This window comes from Acomys minous (assembly GCF_964271855.1).
Source record: "Acomys minous genome assembly, chromosome: 13".
NCBI lineage: Eukaryota > Metazoa > Chordata > Mammalia > Rodentia > Muridae > Acomys > Acomys minous.
Window position 1 is genome coordinate 72,538,014 of NC_140495.1, and position 20,228 is coordinate 72,558,241.

General features: G+C 38.0%; 1 protein-coding gene across 6 annotated transcripts in view; it reads right to left on the reverse strand.

The window, feature by feature from the left end:
* Nucleotides 1–20,228, reverse strand: part of COL19A1 (collagen type XIX alpha 1 chain) — a 324,524-nt gene that overhangs the window by 272,661 nt on the left and 31,635 nt on the right. For all 6 annotated transcript variants that reach the window (XM_084755183.1, XM_084755182.1, XM_084755181.1 and 3 more), the window contains exon 4: nt 20,095–20,194. In XM_084755183.1, coding sequence (XP_084611309.1) covers nt 20,095–20,194 — 100 coding nt within the window. The remainder of the gene's footprint in view (nt 1–20,094; nt 20,195–20,228) is intronic.

The following is a 20,228-nucleotide window of genomic DNA, read 5'->3' on the forward strand; positions in this document are numbered from 1 at the left end:
CTATCTAATGGTCCTTTAATATTTATATTTGATATTGAAGTTTTCCTCGTTTTTTTGAATTATCTATTTCTGTCTTCAACTTTGTTAGTGTTTATGGATTTTAGAGTTTTATTGTTGGGTGTGTATGTAATGACTATTGCTGTCTCCTTTTGATGGGTTAAGATTATAAAATGGTAGATTATTTTTAAAAATAGCCTTTCTAACATTATAGGAATATTTTAATTTAGATTGAGTGGCATACTTCTTTTACTTTTAATGATTCCTTTTTACCAAAGTTTGAAATATGAAGTATGTCTCTTTTAAATGATATATAGATGTACCATGCTTTATTATCTATTTGATAATCATTTGTCTTTGTAAATATTTACAATTAATGTAATTATCACTAAGATAGAATATCAATCCGATCTTATCAGGTGCTGTTTGTTTCCACTTATTTGGTTTTCTTTTACTCTTCCATTACTTATTTGTGTTAAGTGTTTATACTATAGTGTCATTCCACTTCTTTTAAATTAGCCAGGTGTGGTGGCACACACCTGTAATTCTAGCACTCTGGGAGGTAGAAGCATGTAAACCTGTGAGTTTGAGTCCAGCCTGGTCTACAAAGTGAGTCCAGGACAGCCAGGGATACACAGAGAAACCCTGTCTCAGATAAACAAGGATAAAAAGAAAAGAAAAGAAACAAACAAACAAACAAACAAACAAACAAGAAAAATATTGCTTGTGTTGCTTTTTTACTGACTGCTCTAAGTATTACACCTAACATTATAGATTTACAACACTGTGATTTAGATTAAGGGCAACCTAATCTCACATACACACATATATATATATACATATATATAAATGTATATATGTGAAGTATATATAGGTGTGTATATATATAACCATTCTTCTTTCTTGTATTATTTTTAATACAGAATGCTTTTTTATACTTTACATACCTATCAACATTGATTTATATTTATTGGTAAATAAATATATATACATATGTGTTTATACCTATATAGTTTAGACATAATAAGAAAATAAAGGAGATTGCACATAAACAAGGGTGAGACAGATAGCTCAATAAGTTATTTGGTTGGCACACAAGCAATTGGGCATGAATTCAATCCCAATCTCAATGCCTGCATTAAAGCCAAGTGAGATTTCTTGAATTTGTACTCCCAGTACTGGGGAGGCAGAGAAGGGAGGGACCCTAGGATTCAGCTAACCCATCCCCACTCTGCTCAAGGGGTATGCTCAGAGGTTATTGGATTAATACATAGAATTTATCATATTCATCACAATTTACTATCAGGCATGGAATTGATTAGATTTACCACAAAGTCAACCAGTAGTTAGACAAGCTACCTGATGACCGTGTGCTAAAGAATAAGTGGTTGAGCCACAAGTAGGGAAAGGCATGATTAATTTTATGGTGAAAGTTTAATGCTTCAGATGTGGAAGTTCACCATGATTATTTTCAGTAATTTACAATCTAATTTTAAAGTACAAAATATTTTTGTATCTTAAAGTTTTTCTTGTGACAAAAATGACTACCTAGTATAATTAATATGTAGTAATTACACTCTCAAAATATGAAGAAATGTCACTGGTGTGTATTCCCAGTGCGTGAAGATATTTATAATTATCACATTACCCTCTCATAATTTTATATTCAACCTTCAAGAGCAGAAACAACTGTTTGTTTGTTTTTGCTTGCAAAGAATGTAAGTTTCAAAGAAAAATTTCCGCATTTAAAAATATGATGTTAAAAACCATATCTGCTTCTACCAATTTGGCTTCTTGCATAAAGGACACACATACAAACACTTCATGTGACACAGAATAATTTCTCTGGGCCTTGCCAAAGTTTCTATTATAAAGAGGCCGTATTGGATTACTTGTGTGCTACCAGAGAGATATAATGACAGCTTGCTATGTCTAAGATATCAGCCTGAATGTTTGTGAATGGAGTGTAATTTCCTATAAGAAATCCTATCCCTTGCTTATTCAGTGATATTCCATTAAGAAAAATATTGCTACACTTTACCCAAGTGAATATATACAGCCTACACTATAAATTATCAATAGAATGTTTTCTTCCTTCCCCCTTTTTTATATTCATTGCTTCCAGTTCAATATTGTCAATATACAGTTGACTCACATGCATTAATATTAACCTATCCTTGAGGGCTCAATGGAATTTTGAATTTAATCCATGATATATTACCTATTTTTGGTTTCTTCACATTTATTTCTAATATTATGAATGAATCTAATACTATTCTAATAAAAATCCTAAATATTTATGGACAGTTGAGGGTGCAAGCATACTCAATTAACGATTAATATAAAATCAGTCATTTAAATGACTAACAGTCATAGAAAATGAACTTAAAATTATTCTGAATTATCCAGTGGTGCGAAGGAAAAGAATTTCCATGGTGTCCACTTTGTGTTGGCTGCTGAGAGCAGGGTTAATGTAGGCGGAACATAGAGTGTCCCTGAAGTCTCAGGATTCACACACCCTGAATGTTGTAAAAAAAAATCCTTAGTTTTCTTCTGTTATCTGATGTTCTCTGTACAATAATCATACTGAGAAAGGAAATGTTATGAAGCTGTAGGGGAGGAGTTAGAGGACTAAGCACTAAGCACCCGCCTCCTTGGAGTGACCAGTGAGAGAGAAAAAAAAATGGCATCAAACCTGAGAATTTGTATACCTAGGGTTTTGACCCCAACAAAAGATAGTTTCTAAAAATCTGAGTAGTACAATGTTTCCCTATTTAATTTTTCTCTTTGTATTTTCTATATTTGATCAGTTTTCCCTAATGGCGTGAATCCTATTAATGATCATTTAAAAACCACCACTGAGTTGAGGGTAGTGGTGCATGCTGGATCTCTGAGTTCGAGGACAGCCTCCAGAGTGAGTTGAGGGCTGACAACAGCCGGGCATACACAGAGAAATCTTGTTTTGAAAATCAAAAATCAAAACAAAACAAAAAAAAACCAAAAATAAACAGTCAAACAAAAATACAAAAACCAAGCAATCAAACAAACAAAACAAAACAAAAAACCCACAACTGTTTGCATTTTGAAAAAAAATTACATTAAGCCTTAAGATGACCTGTAAGTTAACTTGTTTCTTCAGGGATCTAGAAGATCATATAGAATGATGAATAGACTATAGATATTAGTCTCCATAGACGATTATTGAATGCTGAGACAGCCTACACTCTCCTCTTCCTAACCCTCTGAAAGGCCATATGGATTAATTTGTAAGTTGAGAGACAATTTATTTGGACACTGATAAGTAGACTGATAAATTCATTTTTCTGTTATAGTAGGCAAAAATGAATCACTGAAGATCCACTTTACATGGAGGAAAACACTGCATCAGAAAAGGTGGAAAAAATCTTCAAATGAAAATGTACCTGAGTGCATGTTTTTTCCATATTCTTAAAATTCAACAATAATGACAAACTACAAAGACATATGAAACTACATTTAAAAACAGCATTTTAAGTATCTATCAGAGAATTCATTATTCAGAACTTTTGACTAGGACTATATTTAACTAAATTTTACATTAGTTACATAGTTTAATAAGTTCTCTAAGTGATTTCCTTTTTTTTTTCCTGATTAATAAGATTTCTTGCTAGGCAAAATTTATTTGAAGCCATTAGGAAACACAAATAAGATAATAAAGTTTAAATAGTTTATGTATTGTAGGAGAGTTCTTGGCAACACATACAGGATGGTTTTAATCACTCTGTGTACCTTTGATTACTGTGAAATAGAATTTGTATTTCCAAAGTCATTCCAATCAATGGTAAGAGGTCAAAAAGCGTTGGAGGATGCCAGCACTCTCTCCATGCAGGGCTTTCACTGAAAACCCAAGCACCTAATATCAACTGTTCGGCTGCTCTTCCTCTCTGGATAATTCTTGTGTTTATAAAACACAAGGTCTGTTAACACTAGACCTTACACAACACTAATCCTTGAAAACTAGTCACATATGCCTACCAAATTATCTAATAATCAGTTCTCTCTTTGGAAAATCCAGAGCCAAGGTCTGCAGGGATTGTTATAAAGGAAGGAAATATTTGTAGAGAACACAGAAGGAAGAACAAATTTGGAGTCCAAGAGTTAGCCAGGCCAAAATGACACACTGCTGTTATAAGATCTGAACACTCAAAATGTCACCTTGAGGTATGGAAGGGAGAGAGAGACAGAGAGACAGAGAGAGAGACAGAGACAGAGACAGAGAGAGAGAGACAGAAAGACAGATAGAGAGAGACAGAAAGACAGACAGAGAGAGAGAGAGAGAGAGAGAGAGAGAGAGAGAGAGAAAGAGAAACAGAGATACAGAGAGAGAGAGAGAGAGAGAGAGAGAGAGAGACAGACAGACAGACAGACAGACAGACAGACAGACAGACAGACAGAGACAGAGAGTCAGAGAAACAGAGAGAGAAAGACAGAGACAGAGACAGTGAGAACTCTTGTCAACCTTGTCTGGGTCCACATTCCAGTGTTCCTACTTAGCATCTCTACTTGGAGGCCAAAAATCATCCTTTTTAAAAAATTTTTGTTTATTTTATTAATTTATTCATATCATATCTCAATGGTTATCCCCTCCCTTGCATCCTCCCATTCCTCCCTCCCTCCCATTTTCCCCTATTCCCCTTCGCTATGACTGTGTCTGAGGGGATTACCTCCCCCTGTATATGCTCATAGGGTATCAAGTCTCTTCTTGGTAACCTGCTATCCTTCCTCTGAGTGCCACCAGGTCTCCCCATGTAGGGGACATGGTCAAATATGAGGCACTAGAGTACGTATGAAAGTCATACCCCACTCTCCACTCAACTGTGGAGAATGTCCTGTCCATTGGCTAGATCTGGGTAGGGGTTTGAAGTTTACGACCTGTATTGTCCTTGGCTGGTGCCATAGTTTGACCGGGACCCCTGGGCCCAAATCTGCCCACCATAATGTTCTTCTTGTAGGCTTCTAGGACCCTCTGGATCCTTCAACTTTGCCACTCCTTTTATTCAACTTCTTGCTTTCCTAGCCAAACACTTCCCTCTATCAACATTCCACAGCTCAACAGAGACGCAGCCATTTCACGTGCTCCAGTCTGTTTGCTGGACGTCAGCTTAATTCTTGCCTTTCCTTCATTATAAACCCTATCCATTAATAATGAACCTATTATCCATTATAAACCCTATTCCTTTGACTACCAAAACAGATGCCAGTTCTATCCACTCTTCTCCATCTGCATGAGTGCAAGTGGTCACCATCTCTCCATGGGACTCCCATTACACTACGGTGATTACACACTCTCCTTTCTTGCTTTTTCAGCCTGGATTGCACATGGTAAATAGAATAATAAACTTTAAAAATCAGAACAAGTACCTCTGTTACTGAAAACTTTTAGAACTGACATGTCTTCAAGTCTGTAGAGTAAAGGCCACATTCCTGATGCTGGCCCTGAAGCTGACAGGGGCCTGCCTCTGACACATCATCGCCTATACCAGATTCTGTGTGGCAGCTGTGATCAGCCACGGGACGTGGATTTTGATTCTTTGAATACACTGTGGTCACTGAGGCCTTTGACCTTTGTATCTTCTGTGTGCCCTCTCATGGGGCCGTCTTTCCAGACTTTTCGTTTACGTGAACTCTTTTCGTCATCCATGTCTCAGCTCAAATGTCATGTCCTCTAAGAAGTCATCCCGGCTCCAGTCACTACCTCTCCCATCACCTTGCTCTACTTTCTTCAGTCTTCTGGGTTTTGAATAATTCACTGTCTTACATGTGTATTGCCTATTCCCAACTGCTGTAAAATGATTTCCATAAAAGCAGGGTGGTGGCCAACTTGTTTCTGTTAAACAGCCATTGGGATGGTGACCTGGCCATTCACAGAAGCCGACGATGCTTGTGATCCTGACTCAGGGGCTGAGTGAACATAATATCTATGTTCACTTCTTTAACCTTTGGAAACTGCACCACATTCTATTCAGCAGGAAAGTAGCAGAAGAAACAAATAAATACCAGGTGATGCTGAAGTTTCATAAAAAACTAAAAAACAAACAAAATCTAAGACAAACCCATCAGACAGTCCAAAGGGAAAGGTAAAATGCCCCCAGTGATTTAAGACCACTGTAGAGAAAACATTAACAACCGTTCCAAGGAGATTTCAACAAAAATGTTATTCCGTCTAGTCTTCCATTCTTATAAATGCTTCAGTCTTTTTTTTTTATTAATTTATTCTTGTTACATCTCAATGGTTAACCCATCCCTTTTATTCTCCCATTCTTCCCTCCCTCCCATTTTCCCCTTAATGCTTCAGTCTTATGAATTGTGAAATCTATGAACTATGAAAACACATGAAACATATACTGTACTCTACATGCTTAAAGTAAGTTAAGTCAACCTCCCCAGTTCCTAAGTGAGGAATCAAAGCCACAGAACTTAAATGATTAGCCTCCCATCCTTCTGCCATACATAAATCATGGTGGGACTTGAATTCATGGCTTTTTGTTCCAACGTCAGTTTTTTCCAGGATATCAAGTTGCTTGCATCCTCTTGGTTACGAATAAGATTCTCCTGGTTGTTACTGACCTGACTTAAAAGTAATCTTTCCAAACTCTGATGGAGAAAAGAAGGCACTATCTCTTTTCGTGAGCTCTGTGTGTGTGTGTGTGTGTGTGTGTGTGTGTGTGTGTGTGTGTGTCTGTGTGTGTGTAAATTAATATAAAATTTTAGTTTTACAGAATTTAAGAAAAGATTCCTTTCAGTGTTTACAATCACCCAATGATATTAGCAACAACAGCAAATCATATTTGGTCTCCAAGGAAAATATTCACTGTGACATTTGTACATCCTAGTTGCCTGGTATCGCTGAGATGTTGATGGTTACACTTCCTTCCACTACTGTTCTCTGAGCACAGACCAGCAAGTATCACAAAACACACAGTAACGTCTTTAAAAATGGGTCAGCTGCAGTCTGTTGGGTTCTAGGAAAAATATGTGGCAAAGAAGTTAAAATCACAAATATTTTCCCTTATACACTTTAGAGATTACTAACTTATTTTGTACAAGTACTTCTTTAATAGTAACTCAGCCTTCAGAGAGGAATGAAAAATCTCAAGGGCAGTATATATGCTTTTACTTTCATATATATATATATATATATATATATATATATATATATATATATCATTGAAGAGTTTTGAAGAGAAGTGCCTGTGTACCTTATAGAAGAAAAGTAATATGTTGATATATAACACCCTAGGAAGAAAACAAATAGAATAGTAAGCTAACGTAAAATATGAATAATTCTTTTCTTTTAAAAATAGACTTAATTCGCTTTAATTTTTTCTCATATAAAAGCACTTCCTTATATTGTAGCAATTGCTGGAGCAGAGTCTTCTAAACAGAGACTTGGTTTAATGAGTTTCTGATAAGGGGACTCAGTGAACACAGTCAAGAGGTCAAAGGTCAAGTAATGGTGGGTCTTGGCCATAGCATCCAAGGTGGACTTGGCCAGATAACAATCCAAATATTGGTGGCTTAAGTTTCTAAAAAAAGAAGTCCTTCCCACCTAGGAGCTGTTGCGCTCCTAGGAACAGCAGAGAAGCCACTTTGAGGCGGGTTGCCATGCATTAGGATGGTCTCTTCCTTGAAAATCCACCAAGCACACACTGGATCTGTGTGATTTCCAGAGCAGAGGGAGGTGGAGAGGAGCTCTTTAAGACTTGAAAGCAACAACCATAAATCTGACTGTCTTCAATAATGATTGATTGAGAGGAGAACACAGATCCTGAGTCAGTGTCCTACTTGCAGACCAGTGTCTTTTCCGCCCCATTCATCCACTGAATTCCCAAACCAGGGTCTAACATTGCCACCTCCCAAAAAGTTAACTTAAGAAAGAGAAGGAACATTGTCTCTCAAGGATGAAAGCTTTCACTTGAACAAACTGGAAGGCATCTCTGGATGACCAACTCATGAGAACTAGTAGGCATATCTCAAGGGGACAGACTTTACTTTCCACTTCCTTTCTAGGGGATAAGCACTGGACGTTAAGCAAATTCAGGAAGAATAACATTGAAAAACACTCACTTTTCTAAAATATGCACAGATATTTATTGACATCGTTGTTTTATGGAGAGAAGGAAGTGTAAGACAGAGTGATTTATTCTCCATCACAAACTTTGATGTGTTTCTGATGAGAAAAATAAAGAGCACAGTGAAAAGTCATAAATTTATATTTCTTGGTACATTAAGAAATTGTGTTGTATAGAAAGGTCAAGTTGATGTAGTTTTCTATGTTCCTAAAGGAATAACAGAGTACAATGTGACAAATAGCATCTCTGTCTAACACACAAAGGAAAGAGTAAAACCAAGCCACAAAGCAAGAGGTTAGTTAGAAAAAAAAAAACCTTCTAACTGCTTTTTCCCTTTTGCCTATTTCTTCACTATGTAATAAGAAGAATAAGAGGCAAGAAGAAAAAGATGAAAAAGAACAAAGATTTGCACATTTTCAAAATTTCTGCTCATAAACCATAAGAAGGGGGCCATAGCTTTTGTCGAAAACCTTCACTCTGTAAAAAAATGTTCCCCAAATTAAGTGTAATTTATGTTCAAACCACAACATGTTCAAAAGGTTTAATTGTGGATTGCAGGTGGTCCCAACACTAATTCTTCAACCAGTTTCATAGCCCAGAGCCCAAAGTAACGTTGCCCTTTAAAAAGTGCTATTTCAGTAGAGCTAAAGCAAGTTTCCATATCACATTTAACAAGACTGACATTTGTTTATTTATTTTTCCTTTTAAAATGAACGGCCACATGGAAAAAATTCTATTTTTAAATATTAAGAACAGGCTTCCAAATTAATTCTTCCATTCTGAATAAGTGTGAGGTAGGGTTTATAAAGAACTTCCGTATTTACCAGTATCACTGAGGCCTCTGCTGAGCATCTTCCAGGAAGAGAAATATGATACAAGTTACATTTCCTGAGAGTGAAGTGAGAGATGCCTGGAGTTTATAGTAAGTCATTTCTTTCCCAGCTGACATTCAACATCACCTGTCCACTCACAGGCAATTTGGCTAGCTGGGCTGGAGCGCTTGTCTAAATGCCTTCCCTCAGTCTTGGGGATAATGTTTGATTTCAGAGCCACAAGAGTCTGAAATCTTAGACTTTTCGTGTTTGCTAAGAGGACTCAGACACATAGCTTGTTAATGGGAAAACAAAGCTTGGGTGACACTCTAATAATTTCTCGCCTGTTCTGGTAGGCACGTGTGCACTGTTGTGTTGCAAATGACTTCCTGTTGAACACAAGCCCGCCTACAAATGCCACCCAGCTTCGGAACAAAACTCAAACCAAAAAAAAAACCAAAAAACAAAACAAACAAACAAAAAAACCACCAGGGCAATTAAACAAGTTGCTCTTCAGAAATAGAGACCCACTGAAAGTGAGTTTTACCAGGTGTTCCTCACCTGAGGAAGAACAAAACATCCTGAGCAAAGCCCAGTCCTCCCAAGAGGTTGCGGGAAATCTGAAACGGCCTTCTCCATCTGCGTGCTCGGCTCCTGCTTCCGGGTCCATTTAGGCAGTCTCACACCTAACTAAAAGCTGTGGTTTCTCTGTGGCATTAACACTGTTCCTATTTTTTTTTTCAAGACTGTTGCTACTGTTCCTACACCTTTGGCTTTTTAGATGAATGACGTTCAAACTCTTCAGACCAGCACATATGACCTTTCAGAATAGTCCTGCCTATCCAGATAGACACTTTCGCACCTGTGTTTACACAGGGTTCTCTTCCTATCCCTCCAATTGCCTTGGCCTTTTAAATCACTGTGATACTCCTTTAACACCCACAGCGCGTACTGTGCCCCAACTCACCTGGCACATTGATACTGCAAGCCTCAACCTTTTGAATCCCGTGTGAAACTGTTTCCAGCTAGCCTCATCTGATCTCCCGGAGTGTATGTCACATATATATATATATATGACATTACGTTCCATGATAGCTAATTGTTGGCCTCTCTGTCTTTTGAGACAGAAATAACTTGAAAGCATAGACTGTGCCTTTATTCATCTTTCAATCCACAGTGAGTATTTATAATCATTTGAGAATCGAAAGCAATACTTTGCTAGAATTTCTTTTTCTTCCCTGGCATCAAAGCTGAATTTAATAGTGACACACAATATTATAGAGCACTTTTCTCTATGGCCTGCTTCCCCCTCTATAGGACTCAAAAGTCAGATACAAATATGAGCAGTTCTCTCAATTGCCCTCATGTTGCCTTGCTCTTTTTGACACACACATCAAAGTGTATAGGATTATCTGTGCTTAGGAAAGCTAAAGAAATATATTTCCTAAGAACTCAGTGAGGATATATAGCTACACAATGCTGTCTCAGTGCCCAGGAGAGTCAAAGCACTGGACTCCTGCCACACTCCTCCAACGTGTGTGTGTGTGTGTGTGTGTGTGTGTGTGTGTGTGTGTGTGTGTGTGCCCATGCACATAGACACAACAGTCAGTCTTAAGCCACATGGTAACTCTGGTACCTGAAGACTGAAGACGAACAGGTCTAAACAGAAATCTCAATTGACACAATTTTCAGATTTTACCAAGAAGTTGTGCTTATATCTTACTATTTGATAGCATGCAAGAATAATTATAAAACTATTTTATAATTGTAGTGTTGTTTTATAAAGCTAGGTTTCTACCGCCATACACAAAAGTCTGTATATTTGCTATAAATGTATTCTTACATATATAATAAAAGATCATATGTGGCTATTATTAATTCTTCTACTAATTCATAAATTTAGGGCCAGAGAAGTAGATCAGAGGGTAAAGGTGCTTGTAGCCAAGCTAGACAGCCTGATTCAGTTCTAGAAGGCACATGGTGGAATGAGAGAGGCAAATTCCACGAGTTATCCTATGACTCCACCTTCTATGCAGTGGCGTGCACACACACACACACACACACACCATGTCAAGAAATTGATTCATAAATTCAAGGTTATTCTTCTTGTTTGGTGGCTTTTTTTTAATTATTCAGGTTACATCCCGACTATTATCCCTCACTGCTATCTTCCTGTTCCCACTCTCCCTCCTGCTTTCACCCTATTCCCCTCCCCTAGATGTGTGACAGATGGGGACCTTCTCCCCCACTGTGTGACCACAGCCTGTCAGGTCTCATCCAGAGAGCCTGCTTCTCTTTCTTCTGTATGCTGCTTGGCTTCCCCACCAAGGAGAAGTGATCAAATAGGAGGGAACCAGAGCTTGTGTCAGAGGCAGTCTCTGCTCTCCCCACAACTGTGGAGAATGTGCTGTCCATTGGCTAGATCTGAACAGGGGGTCTAGGTTTACTTCAAGATTAAAATTTGTAAGCATTATAAAAGCAATACATTCACCAATACATTAGGTCAATTGATTATTAATTACTAAGGTGAATGAGTGAATGAACTAATGAATGAATGAAAATGTGCTCGTGCACATCTTCTCTTTTGTGTAGTTTGCAGACACACCACAGACAAATCCACTGGTCTTCTGACTGAGGCTTTTTCTCAATTGTGATTCACTCATCCCAGGCTTTAATGTTGAGTTGACAGAAATCATGATACCAGCTCCTCATTTCTTCTTCTCACTCCCATCCTTTCCTTTCCTGGTCTTTCTTTTTTTCTTTCTTTTCCTTTTCTCCCACCCCAAAGTTGTATCCTACATAGCTAGGCTTTCTGTTTTCCTCTGAACAGTTAAAGCATTTGCTGTCTGCTTGGAGATACAAAGCTGGTTTTCAATTGCTACCATTCCCTTCTGCTAAGAGAAGACTCTGGCTGCTGTACAGGACGAGCTGAGCTTTCCATGCTAACATTCTCATCTGCACCTCAGCAAGAGAAGGAGAAACCAGAGTTTCCTCACAAACAGAAGCACGATCTTTTTCCTTTCAAAGGCTGATTTGCACTTGACTCCAGAAAGAGGTAAGCTTGTAAATGAACCGCAGAATCTCACCTGCGTTTATTTTCATTTTATTTGATGGAGGGTTTAATTTTTAAGAATGTACTCTTTGAAGGAGGTAATGAAGGCTTTACATTTTACCAATATATTAAATATATATTAATATTATGTAAATGAAACTCTTCATGGTGTCTTCATTTACAACTCATGTGAAATAAAGTACTTAAAAGTGTCTAAGTGTTTTGTCTACTAGTACTCCCAAATAGATACAATCTTTTAGAAGTTTATGAATAGGTAAGATTATTCATCTCTGAGTTCAAGAGAACCGTTAGTTAAGATGATATCAATGTATATCTGCACGTGTAAGATCAAATACTCCTGCAGTTCACCCTTCCAAAATAATATTGATGTATGAAATCTGAAGGAAGACTATCCAGCTAACCTGAGTTTGATGATGAAGCCTAAAGCTTTCCTAGTTCCTGCTAGGTGACTGACAAGAAATTGAACGTGATTCATGTTTTGCACATCCACAAAACAGGACTTGTATAACCACATGATTTCACAGTTGTAATCTCAAAGGAACACCTCATTTACTTTTTCTTGCAATCAATGTAAGAATGCTCTTAAGTGTCTACACTTCTGAGGTATTAGAGCTCACCACAGTCTAGCAAAGATGTAATGTTCTATCCACTTAGCCTGTGTTTATGGTTCCTTGTGTGCTCAAGGTGATTCAGTCCTTCACTCGGGGATACTGTGCTTTAAAATGATGAGCAAAAGAATTCCCCAACCTAAAAATCAGAAATGTTCTTTGATATTGGGCTAAGTATTTGACCAACACTTTTTTTTTTACATACAAAAATTTCTTGAAGGTTCTTCAAATTTGCATTAGAGAAGAAATAATGTCACCAATAGTTACTAAGACATTCAGCTAAAGAATTCCCATGTTGCTCCATTTCCATGTGAGCTCACGATGGGAAGGCTTAAGAATGAGCTCGTCAAATATTAAAATTAGATCATCAGGTTCTGTTACAATGTTACATGTATCATGCTTAATATCTTTTCATTAATTTATATCCACCCAATTAAAAAATAAATTTGGAGAAAAATACTATAAAACTTTCAGTAGTCATTTTTATATTAAGTAACTTGTTGATGAAAAAAATCCCTGAATGTCTTAAAGAAATTTGAGATAATTTCTTATTACTATTGGTAATTAAATATTTCCATACATTATTTTAAACCTCCATACATTATTTTTTTCAGCTCTGATACTAAATAATTTTACTAAATAGCTTGTTTGGCTTAAATAATTCTGTAGTCGTGAGCCCAGTGAGCTTTCCTTTTGGTTTTAGAATGTATGAGCAGTGACTCACCACACATTCTTGGCGTGCCAGATGATAATTAAGGAAGTGCCATGAGGACATGAAGAATCATGTGTAACAGCCAGTCAGTCTCATAAAACAGCTGGACCAGGGTTTAGCTAAGTCACATGGTCCTTGTATAGGAAGCTTTCTATCTCAAAACGAAAGAATGTCCAAAAGAAAGCCCAGGGGACGCGTAGTCACTCTCCATAGCTTAATGGAACTGCAAAGTGATCCTTCAAAACGACCCAGGAATTAGAAGCTTGTGTCAGAGTTCTGAGCATAGCTTCATGCCTCGGATTTTAGCTGTTTCTAAGTACTTGGAGAGCACCCAACTAAGAGCACAAAAAATGAAACACTGCTTAGGAAACTAGCCCATATGAGGGAAGGAATGAAAAATACTGAAAATTGGCCTTTACGTGCTCGATGCTTAAAGTTTAGCCCCAGTGACAGTGGAGGTGGGCCTTATAGCTTAATCATGCTGTATCGTGAAACATCAGAGTTTTCAAATTCTTCTTGGTCCAGAACAAAGGGAAAGAAAAGTCTTTATTTATTTGTTTGTTTGTTTACATTATTACTATCATCATCATCATCATCATCATCATCATCTGGTTTTAAAAATATTTATTTTTAATTATTAATATATGTGAGTGGATAAGTACATGTGAGGGCGGATGCCTTAAGAGGCCAAAAGTTTTGGGTCTTCCTGGAACTGGAGTTGCAGGGGTTGTGAGCCACCAGATGTTCCTATGAGTGGCAAGTATCCTTAACAGCTGAACCATCATCTCTTCTGTCTCTAGTAGCTGTTTCGTCCTCTCTTGTGTATAAAGTTATGGGCTTCATTGTGGCCTTTTCATATATATTTTATTCCTACTGATCCTCGTTTTCCTCTTCTCTCCTCCATTCTCCTGTGCCCCTCCTGCAAGTCTCTCTCCTCTGTTGACTCTTCTTTTTCATGTACATGTACTGTATGGCCTTCTTGGTTTTTTTCTCCTTTATTTTCCTGCTTTTCATGGTCCCCCTTTTAACTTCATAATAATATATGAGTATATTATATGTACATATGAGAAGAAACATGTGCTTGTCTTTATCAATCCAGGATGCTTCAATTATTGTAATAGCTACAAATTTATTGTTGTACTGTTTATAATAACTAAGAAGAGAAATCAGCCTGCTTGTATGTCAGTAGTCAAATAGATGAAGAAAATGTGATACAATGAGGTTTTTTTTTTATTTGTTAAAAAAAAATGAAATCATGACATTGGAGGAAAATGAACAAAGCTGTGAAATTTTTAGGTAAGTGTAACTTTTCCTTGTATTCTATATCTCTTTCAGGTTCCAGGAAGATGACTAAAGGTTCCAGGAAGACAGACTCAAATCCCTTAGCCGTGGAAGCCTGGAGCATCATTCAGAGCTGAGTCATATGGATGCTTAGTATTTGTTGACTGAAATAAGCTTTGATGACAGGAATTTCAGGGACTTATGAATGCTGCTTCTTATTCATCCTTTAGCTGAACAAAACCATTTAGGAACATCTATGCTAGTTACAAAACACTCTAGCTCCTATTTGTAATTACATGAGTTTTAAGTTTAAAAACAACTTTCCCATACTTTGCAATGATGTCTATAATACTAAAAACTGAGTTTGTATAAAAGCCCATGCAAAGAGGCCATGCTCATGGGAACAATCATTCAACAGTACCAAAGACAGGACACAAATGTTTGACAAAAAGCTGTCCAGTGCACTACTCAGGGTCAGGGTGATTTCCAAGGGAGATGCTGAAGTCCAAATACCCTGAAAAAGTCTAAAACACAAAATTTCAAATTGCAATAGTTTCTACTGATACTTCTCTTCCTCTGAGGCATGTTCAGTATTTATTTATTTGATGACATTTTCTAAACTTTTTGTAATAATTCATTGATGCTTCTATCCTCTCAAAGGACTGCAAGCATTTTCCCTATAAAATTTTACTTTTCTTTTGACATTTTAAATTTACACTAAAAACTGATATATAAAAATTACACGTAGTAATGTGTGTTTTTGATGTGTGTATTTATTGTATAATATGGAAATGAAATTAAACATATTTATCACCTCAAATGGTCATCAATTCCTGTAGTTATTGGTTGCTATCTCTCTGTATGATACAAATCGAAGAGTCATTACTATCTCACTGTGACTTAGTATTCTCTGGCCACTCCGCCCCCCCCCCCACCCCCGATCCCTTTTTGCCACCAAACTGTGGTAGTTTAAATGAGAAAATCAACCCCCATAGGCTCAAGTGTATGCGCACTTGGTCCCAAGATAGCAATGCTGTTTGTTGAGGTGGTTCAACTTTGCTGAAGGAAATACATCCCCGAGGGCCTGTTTTGAAAGTTCGTAGCCTTGCCTACTTCCAGTTTATTCTGTTCCACCCAACTGCCCCACCTTCCCATACCCCCATGACGTTATTGTCTCTCCCTCTGGAACTGTAAATCAAAATAGACTCTGTGTTTTTGGTCATGGCGTGTGTGTGTGTGTGTGTGTTTTTCTTCACAGCTATGAAAAGTAACTAGTTCACCTCCTTTCCTGGCCACTCAGATCCACCATTCTACTCTCGTCAGCTACTCCTGACTTCCATTTAAAAATGTGGAATTCTATAACCCTGCCTTCATAAAGCAACTCAGAAGGGACTTCCAGGAGAGAGAGAGAGAGGGACCCACCATCTCACCCAGAAAACCCTGGACCCAAAATTGGTCCTGCCTATAAGATGTGCTGGGATAAAAGATGGAACAGAGATTGAGAGAGTGGCCAACCAATGGCTGACCCAACCTGAGACCCAGACCATGCAAGAGACCCCACCCTGGACACCATTAATGATACTCTGCTATGCTCACAGATAGGAGCCTAACTGTCACCAGACAGGCTTCATACAGCAGATAGTGGAAACAGAAGAAGAGACCCACCGCTAAATATTAGGTGGAACTCAGGGAGTCTCCTGGAAGTTAGGGGAAGGACCGAGGGGGTTGGAGGGGTCGAGGACAGCACAAAGAGACCTACATAACCAACAAACTTAGGGGCTCATAGAGACTTAACCACCAACCAAAGAACATGAATGCACTGGTCCTAGGCCCCCCACACATATGAAGGTGATGGGCTGCTTGGTCCTCAAGTGGGTCACCTAACAATTGGAGCAGGAGGGGCTGTGTATGACTTGGGCTCTGTTGCCTCCCTCTGGGCCCCATTTCCCTAGCAGGGCTGCCTTGTCACCCAAGCCTCAGTGAAGGAGAAGGCATCTGGTGCTGATGCAACTTGCTGTGTCAGGGTGGGTTTGTTCCCCGGGGATGGGGTGGGGGGTATATGAGGGAAGTGGGTGGGAGGATAGGACTTGGAGGAGAGCAGAGAGTGGGGTTTTGACTGGCATGCAAAATGAACAAATAAATAAATTAAAGAAATAAACAAGAAAGATGACTGCTCTCACTAGAGATCATTTTGGTAACAAAAATCAGAACATATTTATTCCGTTCTAGGTAATATTTTTAGTATTGTAAAAGACTAAGGTATTTAGCATACCCATAAACACATACCAAGTAAAGGATATTATCCTACCTCACAAAGTCTTACTAGTTAGATATTTTTCATACGTAGCATCACTTCACTCCCATTGATAGGTGTTACTTCAAATGCAAAGCCTACCAACTTCTAGATTTTTATCATAAATCAGAGAGGTTGCAGATTTGAAACTCATTTGAGCACTCCACATTTTTCCCCCTAATGAGTCATGGTGCTTCTAAAAATCTACAGAATCAATGTGGCCCCAAAATCCACTTTTGCAGTATTCTAACAGACACTAACTAAATAGATAAATAAATAAATAAATAAGCAACCTGAGATATAGGGAGATTTACCGTATTAGAATCAATAATAAATCAGAAAATTCACTGCTTGAAATTTATTCTCCTTTTTCCAATCCAGCTCTGAGTGTCATGACTTTAGGATCAACAATACATAGAAATTCAAATTTTATGAGCCATCACCTTTGTATTGTGAGAATAGCAATAAAAGCTCATTTAAGAAACAACTCCTTCTAGAAGAACATAATCTCTGATCTAGGTGGTGACATAGCATTCCAGTTGGGCCAAATCAGTCACCTGTTCAAGGTCCAACTCCTAGGAAGGTAGGCCCTCCCCCACTTAAGCTAAGCTAAAAAGATAGATGGGTTAGTTTTCCTTTAATGAAATACTTGACCTTTCCTTCCCCAGACTGCTCCTCACAGCACAGTGTCTTACAGAGTGCGCCCATGCAACAGAGTTCATCCATTCGCTTTTCTGAATTACACACGGCAAAGTGTAACCTTTTCTTTTCTTTTTAATATCTATATGGGATCTTTATACTATCAACTAAGCAAGCTTCTCCCGACACCTTGGGCTTCCTTAATCCTTGCCATGTGTCCACGTGTCTGCCTCAGCTGACACACTTGTGTCCAGGCTGGCTCAAGAAAACATGGCTTTCTTCTATTTCTCTTTCCCATTCTTCTTCTCTGGGCAGCTGATGATCAACAGTACATAGAAATTGTTGATCTGCTTGCCCTATCTGAGAGTTTTTCTTTTAAGCACTAATAAAATTGTCCTCAAGATTCCATTTGAGTTCATCCTTAACTTCTTTTATTAAAGAGGCTAAGAGCCCTAAGTAGAGTAGGGAAAAAAAAAACTTACTCTTAAAAGATAATTCAGACAACTAGATAGTATGTCACCCAGAATCTTTTAAAGTGTCAATCTCCAATACACACGCTCAGTTAGTGGAAAAAATACTGAAGAAATGGACAGGAGTTTCAAATCAAGAAAAACACACTAAATTCTCTAGACACCTTTGGGTCAATATGCCTCCAAGTGTACAGTAATATAGATATCAACGGTTGGATATAAGTATAGATATCTTGAGAAACCTTGGCTGAGCACACTGGTGGTGTTTCACTCGAAGGCAGGCTGAAGCTATTGAGTGTACTCAGGTAGGTTTCTGATGCCCACACTCATGAGGCTTCTTCCCTTACAAACGTTAAGTGGAACAGGTCAGAACAATAAAAGCAAATTCAGGCACAGAAAACATTTTAATTTTCCATATAAAATACCATCTGTCTTTTCCCATGCTGAATCTGCAAGGCAGCTTATTTACAAATATATAAATAGCTGCAACTTTACTCCAGGCCCATTGAAAAATCAAAATGGCATCATGCGAGAGAAGCATCTTAGCATACTTGGCTCAGTGCGTGAAATGTAAGTGGAGATGAGCCAAGTGACTTGACACTCGGTAGTCAGCTTAACCAGACACCCTCTAGTTTCCTGTCGCAGAGGAACCAGGGTTATGCTCTGCAGAGCCTGAAAAGTCACTTTCATTGATTGTCCAGAGACTGGGGCATTATTTAGAGCCAACGGTTGGAAAACAAATTTAGATTCATGCCTAATATTTATAATCCTGTGGATTCAGAGAAGGAATAGCATCACCCTAATAGTGGTAATACTTTTAAAATCAGCTTAATCTGCTTTCATAAAAATCCAGTGAATTTAAAATGAACCACTCCAATCAATTGTTTCCTCACATTGCCAGACTTACTGGGATTTAAATCAATGGCGGGGGCGGGGGGGGGAAGAAGTTAGAAAAATAATGCAGCTAACTTTTGAGCAGAATATATTGCCTTTCCTAATTTTATTAATAAATGTTATTACTACTATTTAATCTCTTTCCCTCCCTCCAAACCCATGCACCCACACCACACACGCAGACACAGACACACATACACACACACACACACACACAGAGAGAGAGAGAGAGAGAGAGAGAGAGAGAGAGAGAGAGAGAGAGACCTGTACAAACACGTACACAGGCACGAAATACCATGTATCTTGCTTTTCCTTACAGCATGTGCATAACCAAGCATGGATCTGCTGGGCTGCCCTCAGTGCCTGCTCATGAGGTCACCTGAACAGCCATCCCTTACGGCACCTGATGAAAGTCCCCTCCATGACATTAACTCCCTATATTCCCCCAACACCAAATTATGCTCTTTCTTAACATGTTTCTCACCAATGAGTGAACAGAAGAATGTGACTAAATTAAAGCTATCTACGGCATCACAAAACAGGAAGCTTGAAAGAAACCTTTCTAGATGGGAAAATGAGTTATGAACTTAGTCTATATAAAGAATGCAGGATAGACAAGATGTGTGATGAAAGTGAGAACATTCGCGCATGTCATATTTGTTCTCACACAAAGACATCTATGCTGCACGCTAAACTCAGGGGCACTGTGGTGCTCTGCACAATGGTGTGTTTACACACGGGAATGTTCATGTCTGACCCAAAGACATATAAAAAAAAAAAGCCCTGCAAAATACAAGTTCTATTTCATGTACCAAGGAAGCAACCAAGGCTAAACTATTATTTTGACTCATCATGAGACATGGCATATACAGGAATAAATACAGCACCAGTCTTTGTCTCTGAATCTACATTGAGCCTTATGTTTCCAAGTTCACATTTTAAAATATGATATCAGTTAGGTCTACCTTAAATGCTAATAATATTTCTCTCAAAATGTACTTACTTTTTAAAAAACTATTTTCTTGTGCATGTAAAGGATCAAATTGCATAGTTTTACAAATGACAAATACCTAAGTAGTATATTCGTTACAGTATTTTGTTACACTACTGAGTGTTTATATTTTTAAGCAATAATTTGGAATACCCTTAAAAGATAACTTTGTAGTATTATTAAAATGAGAAGAAAACAAATTAGTTTACTCACACAGTGTCTCTGATAAGAAGTGTGCTTCCCAATTTGAAACAGGTTTTATCACCTTCGCAAAATGCATGCCTCAGAGCAAAGCTCTCTCCCAGATCAAAGCCTGTAAAATGTGACACATTATTAAACCCAGCAAT